The sequence below is a fragment of the Anguilla rostrata genome, chromosome 9 (genome assembly GCF_018555375.3).
Source record: "Anguilla rostrata isolate EN2019 chromosome 9, ASM1855537v3, whole genome shotgun sequence".
NCBI classification, from domain to species: domain Eukaryota; kingdom Metazoa; phylum Chordata; class Actinopteri; order Anguilliformes; family Anguillidae; genus Anguilla; species Anguilla rostrata.
Genome location: NC_057941.1, coordinates 34,389,968 through 34,398,739, shown reverse-complemented (window position 1 = coordinate 34,398,739; position 8,772 = coordinate 34,389,968). Strand labels below are relative to the sequence as shown.

General features: G+C 55.8%; 1 protein-coding gene across 3 annotated transcripts in view; it reads right to left on the bottom strand.

Annotated features, from left to right (window-relative positions):
* Positions 1 to 264: 264 nt before the first annotated feature.
* LOC135263639 (teneurin-2-like) overlaps positions 265 to 8,772 on the bottom strand; it is a 135,364-nt gene continuing 126,856 nt past the window's right edge. For all 3 annotated transcript variants that reach the window (XM_064351914.1, XM_064351915.1, XM_064351913.1), the window contains 6 exons: positions 8,695 to 8,772; positions 6,949 to 7,184; positions 6,144 to 6,440; positions 3,025 to 4,642; positions 1,674 to 1,804; positions 265 to 1,095 (listed from right to left, as the gene is read on the bottom strand). The exon at positions 8,695 to 8,772 is cut by the window's right edge and continues 98 nt beyond it. In XM_064351914.1, the coding sequence (XP_064207984.1) occupies positions 352 to 1,095; positions 1,674 to 1,804; positions 3,025 to 4,642; positions 6,144 to 6,440; positions 6,949 to 7,184; positions 8,695 to 8,772 (3,104 nt within the window). In that variant the 3' untranslated portion in view covers positions 265 to 351. The remainder of the gene's footprint in view (positions 1,096 to 1,673; positions 1,805 to 3,024; positions 4,643 to 6,143; positions 6,441 to 6,948; positions 7,185 to 8,694) is intronic.

The window sequence follows — 8,772 nt, the reverse complement described above, 5'->3', positions numbered from 1 at the left end:
GGGGAGAGGAGTAGAGGAGGAGAGCAGAGGGCGGTGTGTGGGGGGGGGGTGCAGGGGGCGGAGGGCAGTGTGTGGAGGGGGTGGGGTGCAGGGGGCGGAGGGCAGTGTGTGGGGGGGTGGGTGCAGGGGGGCGGAGGGCAGTGTGTGGGGGGGGTGGGGTGCAGGGGGGCGGAGGGCAGTGTGTGGGGGGGGTGGGGTGCAGGGGGGTGGAGGGCAGTGTGTGGGGGGGGTGGGGTGCAGGGGGCGGAGGGCGGTGTGTGGGGGGGGTGGGGTGCAGGGGGCGGAGGGCGGTGTGTGGGGGGGGTGGGGTGCAGGGGGCGGAGGGCAGTGTCTTCGGGACAAGCGGCTCTGTTACCTCTTGCCCATCTCGTTCTGTCTCAGAAACTGGATGTTGGTGCTGCTGTCGGCCAGTTCGGGGTACTGCTCGACGGGGAGCACGTAGTAGCCCTCGTACCCCTGCACCCTCCCCGTGGCCACCAGCTGCTGGCGCTCGCCCTCGGTCCACAGCCGCCCCCCCTCCTTGCCCTCCTGCGCCTGGCGCTGCTCCCGGGCCCAGGCGCCCGCCAGCGCCCTCTGGTGGGCCAGCTCCAGCAGGCGGGCGCGCTCCTTGTCCAGCACCTCGCCCGCGGGGCCGTAGCGCACGCTCAGCGTTAGCGCCGCGGCGCGGAACTCCACCGTGGCGGCCCGCCGCGTCCGGCCGCTCACCGTCACGTTGACCCCGCCCTCCAGCGCCTTGCGCCCGCCCGTCAGCCCCAGCCCCAGCGCCAGCAGGTCCGCGTCCGCCGGCCCCGCCTTGACGAAGAAGTGGCAGTCGCGGCCGTCCAGCGTGTAGTGCGTGCCCTCCAGGTGGGTGGCGCCGTTGAGCACCTGCGCCACCTTGCGGGCGTCCTCGCTGGCCGCGCTGGACACCCGCGCCGTCACGTGACCCCCCTTCACCGCCAGCATCACGCCCCGGCCCACGATGGGGGGGCTGGTGCCGAACCAGTGGCCCGGTTTGGGGCGCTTCGCCCGCCTCTCCTTGTTGAGCAGCTGCCCCTCCAGCGCCATGAAGGCCTGGTTCTGCCGCTCCGTCTCCTGCTGCACCCCGGTGATCAGCTGCAGAGAGAGGTCAGAGGTCAGGGGTCAGGGGTCAGGGTGAGAGTCCCCAGCACCCGGCAGAAAAGTGAATAAGGAAATGACAGTTGTAAGACTTGAGGGCAACACTCTTTTTGAGAGATATTTATTGAATCATTGAAGGGAAAAAAGGAGACTGATGCATTTCTGAGACCAGCGCCTTCATCAGAGGTCTAACAGCTTTATATTCATTTCCTTGGACCACACACTTTTTTTGTATAATAGTATTATTGAATTTTCAAGTCACCATTTACCTCTACATAACTGTGAGGGAATGTTTTAATCTATTTTTCCCCCCTTTCCTCTTCTATCAGCCTGAAGGGGAACTGCACAAAATTCAGTCTGCCAGAACACTGCCCCGATTTTGGCCTCTGTACACAATGTTCTATTACTGTATAATATAAATGGACAAAGAATATCAAATAAATATGTTCTGCATAAATAAATCCAGTTTGTATTCATTTTATGTATAAATAAATAACACACAAATAGCCCAAGGCAGTTATTTTCTTTTTAAAAGCGACGGCCTCCCGCCGTTGCCGTGGAAACGCCACACCCACCTGCGCCTTCTCGCTGTCCTGGCTGGCCAGCAGCTCGTAGGGCGGGTCCACGAAGTAGAGGGAGTGGCGGGGGAAGCCGGGGATGATGTTGCTGAGCTGGAACCCGAACATCACCAGCCAGCTCTTCACATCTGCAGGCGGGAGGAACGGGACAGGTGAGAGGCCCCGCCCACAACGCCTTCAAACCGCCCCCGCTATCACCGCTGAACCGCCACGTCCACCGCGTCCGCGGTCGCGACTACCGCTGAGGACTCCCAGGCCATGTCCTCCGTATTTATTTTGTCTGTTTCCAAAGCCTGCACTTCATTTAATTCTTTAGTGAGAACATCAATTGCAATTCATTTAGGAGGGGAATGAGCAGTCTCTAATATTGACTCAAAGTGAAAGCTAATCTAGAGGCGTGCGTACAGCATTTACACCCTAAAATCCATCCTCAATTAAAAGACTAAATTAGAGGGTAAAAAGAGCATACCCTGGCCTAACCCCCCACTCCCCCACCCCATCCCAGCTGAGTCTCCTGATCTCTGTATTTTTTAGGGCTCTGCCTACACCCCTGATCACATCGCTCGCACGGAGATGACCGAGTGTGTGGAAGTTTTTACGGAGGGAAAGCCGGAGGTCTGGATGGGGAGCTGTGAAAAGCCTGGGGGGGGGGGGGGGGCTCAGAGAGGGTGTGACTGATTTACACTCACACCTGATGTGCTCTAGAGCCCATCGCAGACAGCCGAGTCTCTCCCTCCCAGCCTCGTCAGCTCTCATGCTCTTAATGAATGACTCGCCTTCAGAAAGCCTGCCAGATAATTGGCTTCTTTGTGTCTGCGCGTCGGCCCTTCTGTGAGAAACTCACTCTCGGGCTGTGTTTACGTTGGGCCAGGCTGGTATTGATATAGCCCATTAAGCTGTCATTGCTGAATAAATGATGATACTGCATTACGATAACCGTATTATGGCATTGTGGTAATATCATTATTACACTGTATCTACCTCACACGACCTCATTCTGATCCACTCAAGCAGGACATAAACTGCAGGAGTCAAACTCGACTGAATCGCGACTCCTTGACTCTCCTACCTGCGACTCCTCCACTTTCTGCTTCTGAGCCCTCCACAAGTAGCTCCCCAACCCCAAAACGTGACCCCCTCCACCTACACAACACCACAACCCCACCCACCAGCAAAAATGTCTCCATTGTCCACCTGTGACTCCAACATCCACTGACAATGACTCCCCCACTCTGAAACAGTGAGTCCATCCCCCGACTGGGACTTCACCCAGACCCACCCACAGTGAAACCCCCCCACCCACCACACCCCACCCCAGCCGCGTCCGCCTCCGCCCGCCCCCCCCCACCTGTGACGTAGTTCTTGACGTCCAGCACGTCGCTGAGCGGGTTGTTGTTCTTGAAGCTGTACAGGTTGAAGGGCGCCGGCTCCTTGCCGATCTTGGCCCACAGGCGGTGGTCGGGCGAGGTCCAGCGGCCCGCCAGCACGTCGTAGTCGCGCTGGGTGAAGTGCACCAGCCGGGTGAGCGGGTCGTACAGGCCGCCGTGGAAGCCCACCACCAGCGGGAAGTCGGGGTTGGAGTCGTGGTAGACCTCGCCGTACGCCGTGTACTGCAGCTGCTTGATCATCTGGCCGTTGCTGCTGAAGACGGCCAGCGGCGTGCCGGTGTTGTCCGACGCCACGTAGTACTCCTCGCCGCTGCTGACCTCCATGGCGAACAGGTGGCCCTGCAGGTCGTAGTACAGCGTGCTGATGGCCGAGCTGGAGTGGTTGTAGACGTGGGTGACCCGCGCCGGGTGGTTCAGGTCGGCGTAGAAGAACTGCAGGTGCTGGCCCAGCCCGGTGCGGCTGGACACCCGGCGGCCCAGCCCGTCGTAGTGGTAGCGCACGCTCCAGCCGCCCGGCGGCAGGCCGTAGGCCCGCTCCAGCAGCCCCTTGGAGTTGTAGTGGAAGACGTCGGCGCCGCGCTGGCACAGGAAGCCGTCCTCGTCCAGCCGGTACTGCACGTCTCCCAGGCGGTTGATGCGGTCGCGCAGGTCGTAGCGCAGCGGCAGCAGCCGGGTGCCGCTGCCGGGGTTGAGCAGGTGCAGGTTGCCGTTGAGGTCGTAGTTGTAGCGCCAGGTGGCCCAGTCGTTGACCTTGACGGCCACCAGCTGGCCGTCGCCGTCGTACTCGTAGCGGTACTGCGTGGTGTTGGCGTACGGCCCGATCTTCAGCTCGCGCTTGACCACGCGGCCCATGCTGTCGTACTGCACCGTCATCCAGTACATGAGGGAGCGGAAGATCTCGTACTGCACCTCCTTGATGCGCCCGTGCGTGTCGAAGTGCTTGCTGAGCGTCATCACCGCCGTGGTGATGATCTGGTTGATGTCGTAGTAGATGACGCCGAACTTGCCGAAGTGCTCCACCTTGCCGGAGATCTCGTCGTAGCGGTAGAGGTCGACGGGCAGCGGCGTCTCGCTGATGACGGGCTTGACGCTGGCGATGCGGAAGCTGTTGTCGTGGTAGGTGTAGTCGAAGCGGGCGTTGACCATGCCCTCCTCGGAGAAGCGGTACATCTGCTTGTCCACCAGGGGGCCCATCTTGCGGTAGCGGATGGTGCAGGAGAAGCCGCCGCTCTGCAGGCTGACCATCTTGAGCACGCCGGCGGTCTCGTCGTAGCCGAAGGTGACGGCCGTGCTGTCGTACAGCACCTCGGACAGCTTGGCCAGCTTGCCGTGCTTGTAGAGCACGCGGCGGCCCGTGCCCAGGTAGTGCGTGGCCAGCGGCCGCCCGTCCTCGCCGAAGTCGTGGATGACCGAGGCGTTGCTCTCCGGCGGGTTGTAGATGTTGCGGACGTAGCCCACGGAGACGTGCGTGGACATGGTGTGGCGCGCCACGCTGGGGACCGTCACCGCGGTGATGCGCCCGCACCCGTCGTACTCGAACACGTACTGCCGCTGCGTCTGCAGGAGCAACACCATGGACTGCAGAGAGAGAGAGAGAGAATGTGTGTGTGTGTGAGGGAGAGAGAGAGAGAGAGAGAGAGTGTGTGTGTGTGAGGGACAGAGAGAAGACCGAGAGTGTGTGTGTGAGGGAAAGAGAGAGAGAGAGAGTGTGAGAGGGAGAGAGAGAGGAGACAGAGTGTGTGTATGTGAGAGGGAGAGGGAGAGCGTGTGTGTGTGTGAGAGAGAGGGAGAGACAGAGGGAGAGAGAGAGAGAGAGTGTGTGTGTGTGAGGGAGAGAGAGAAGACCGAGAGTGTGTGTGTGAGAGGGAGAGAGAGAGAGAATGGGAAAGAGAGAGACAGAGAGAGAGTGTGCGTGTGAGAGAGAGAGATGGGGAGGGAGAGAGAATGAGAGAGTCAGTGTGAAAGAAAGTGAAAGAGAGAGTGAGTGAGAGAGAGAAAGCAAGAGAGATACAGAGAGAACTTATTTTTTGTTTGCAGGTGATTTGAATTGTATAATTTTCATTCATTATCATTTATGGAGATAATTACAGCTCCACAATAAGAAAAAAAATTAAATAGAATAATTAAAAAAGCAAAAAAAAACAAGAACAAGAAAACAGTTCTCTGTGATCCTGCGAAATTCACAATGTCAACCGCTTTTCACATTGCGTGTCACAGGCGGTGCTGAAAAACGTATTCACAGCCTTCGTGATCTTTAACACCTGCCATAATCCTCACTGAACTGCTGGGGCGAGAGCGATAAAGAGATAAATATAAATATATTTACTTATTAACATATTCATAAAGGATATTCTGCAGTTGCAACAGAAAGAAAGTTCAAAAGTGGTTTTAAACATTTGCGTATTTTCTCCTCATGAAGTCTGAAGTCTGAATTCAGAAGCCATCATCAACAATCAATCAGCCAATCAATCTTCAATGTATTTAGTATAGTGACATTTACAAAGAGCTTATCACAGAGATTTTCAATGGATATTTTCTAGAGGGAATAAAATAAAAAAAACCGAAAAAGATAAAAATCAGAAGAAAATGTAAAAATGATTCCCTGAAGCCAAGCAGAAAGCAGTGTTTGAGAGATTGCCACTCCTCTGAAGCACTGGTTCAGCATTAAATGAAAGAGTACATGTGCACTGTGATAAGACTACGCTTGATCCCGTTTGGACTCTGAAGATCTACTGTGCACGTGTAAAGCGCGACAGAGCTATGTTTCCGGTAGGGTGCTGCGTTTCTGGTAGAGCGCAGTGTTTTCGAGAGCGCACTGTGTTTTCGGGAGCGTGCTACGTTTTGGGGAGGGTGCTACGTTTTGGGGAGGGCGCTATGGTTTCAGGAGGGCACTACGTTTTCGGGAGAGCACTACGTTTTTGGGAGGGCGCTATGGTTTCAGGAGGGCACTATGTTTTCGGGAGAGCACTACGTTTTTGGGAGGGCGCTATGGTTTCAGGAGGATGCTACCTTTTTGGGAGGGCGCTACGTTTCTGATAAGGCATTGTCTACGTTCCCGGGACGTCCCGGGGAGGCTCACCTTGTCCAGGTAGCTGTAGCTCCACACCTTCCCGTCCACGAAGGAGCGGGACACGACGCGCCCGAGGGCGTCGAACTCGGTGCGCTCGCTCATGCTGCCGCGCTGCAGCCCCACCAGCTGGCCGGAGGGCGAGTACGACACGTTGACCACCGCCAGGCTGCTGCTGGGCAGCCACATGATTGGCCGGCCCTGCGCGTCGTACATGATGCGCAGCGTGAACTTGCGGTGGTCGTCGTAGATCTTCTCCGTGCGTGTGTTGCGGTCGAAGTCGATGGAGAGCAGGTTCCTCCCGTGGGCCTGGAGTGTGTACGGGAAACATACAAATAAACCAAACAAAAAAATGAATAAATAACTCATAATGTACAAGAGTTCACTTCACGGCAAGTGACAGGGAATGTCACACCCCTCGTTTTCAACAGCTTGGAATTTCTGTTTTTACAAAACCTGTTCCATGTTGCTTCATGCAACTACTTTTCTTGTTGAAAGATTTGTAATGCAGACTGTTATTTTAGCATAATGTAATGCAACCCACTCTTCAGAATGTTTCACCCATAAATACTTTATACACCATATGACTGAAAACTGACATGCTACCAATACTGGTTTTTCTTCAGACATGCCTTTTTAAATTATATAGGTTTGAGATTTTACTAGTTTTGTCTGCAGTAAATGACACACACCAAGAACTGTGGTCAGACAGAACAGGTCACAAAAAAGAACAACAAACAAAACAAAAAAAAAACAAACAAAACCAGACACTTGTGGTAAACAGGAAATGACATCAGCATGTGGGCCCGTCGCTCACCCTCAGCTTCCTGCCGAACACGGTGACCTTGCCCTTGGTCTGCTCCTTGCGCAGTCGCCACTCGATGGAGTTGAGGCCGTTGTCGGAGGGCAGCGTGATGTTGCGGCGGCCGATGGTGGGGCTGACCGAGCCGGCCAGGACGTGCGGCTCCGTGTGGAAGCTGATGCCCATGCCGTTGGCATACATCACCCGCATGGTGCCGTTGTTGCACAGCTGGTAGCTGTTCCGCACTTGGTCTGCAGGGGGCGACGGAGAGATGCGCAGAGGATTAGAGGGAGAGGGAGAGGGAAGGGACTCTGGTCACAGAAGCTGCAGCTGTGGATTCGAGTGTATCCTTCGCTAAAAGCACGATACTTTATCTCCCGCTGAATCTGCTGAACCTCTTCCAGATGGTAAAAAAAAAAAAAAAACGCACTGCTCCCATAAACGGAGAGATCGGAGATAAGATAGGAGTGTTTTTTAGACTCAGATAGAGTGCCTTTTATTCCATTTGAGCGCAGTAACAAGATCATGTACAGCATCAAAGACATCCATCACAAGCCGAAATAATCCTCATAACCGCATTTAAAAAGAGAAAAAAGTAAAAAGGAAAAAAAGAAAAAAAATTCTTTGGACCGTTTTGGCAGTCAGCTGGCTCTTAAAGAAGGCTTTTAACTGCTCTGTATTTCTGCATCGGGAGAGTAAAGCCGGGCTCTTAAAATCTGATTTACACCCACAGAGGGCCGCGCACTGCTCCACCGCCATATCAAAATGACTTTGCAGTTTAAAGCATTCCAAATAGCCTTTTGCCTCTACGGGCCCCTTGGGTGCAGTTCTGCGCACCTCTCTAAACTTCTTACTTTCACACCCCCTCCGCCCCCCCCCCCCGCTCTCTCCATTTATTTCCCCGCACGGCCGCCCCCCCCGCGGGCCGCCGGGTTCGGGGGAGATCTGATAACCCTTCTGCTAAACAAGCCCAATAAGCTGTGGGAGGCTGGGGCCACCCCCCCAGAGCAGCCCCCCGCCCTCCCCCCAGAGCAGCGCGGGAGAGAGAGCCCCCCCCCTGCCCCCCAGAGCAGCGTGGGAGAGAGAGCCCCCCCCCCGCCCTCCCCCCAGATCAGCCGGGGAGAGAAGCCCCCCCCACCCCAGATCAGAATTTACCGTACCGCAGGGAAACATCGCTCCGACGGTCTATACAACAGGAGCGCTCGGAGAGAGGGGGAGAGAGAGAGAGAGAGAGAGAGAGGGAGAGGGAGAGAGAGAGAGGGAGAAGGGAGAGAAGAGAGAGAGAGAGAGAGAGAGAAGAGGGCGCAGAGCTTCAACACAGGGGGAACAGAGTGCCGGAGAGAGAGGTAGAGAAAGAGAGTGAGAATGAGTAAGAGTGGAAGAGAGGGGGGGCGGAGCTTCAACATGGGGGGGGTAGAGTGCTGGAGAGAGACTGAGAGGCAGACCTGCAGCAGTAGATCCGGATCTTTCTTTTAGCGACATGTGCTTATGAGTGAGAGAGAGAGAGATATCGCTGCGCACTGAGAGAGGGAGCGAGTTTGTCTTAAAGTGCGTGAGACAGACAGAGATAGAGAAAAAGAGAAAAAGAGAGAGAAAGAGGGAGACAGATAGAGAGAGAGAGGGGAGAAAGAGAGATAGCGAGAGAGCAAGAGAGGGAGGGAGAGAGGGGGGAGAAAGAGAGATAGAGAGAGCAAGGGAGGGAGGGAGAGACAGTCTTCGTGTGAGAGCGTGCGGGCGTACGACGTGTGTGCGCGTCTTCACCTTGCACCACGGAGTACGACGCCTCCACGGACGAGAGGTTGGTGACGACGGTGACGTCGTCGTCCCTGTTGGAGCTCT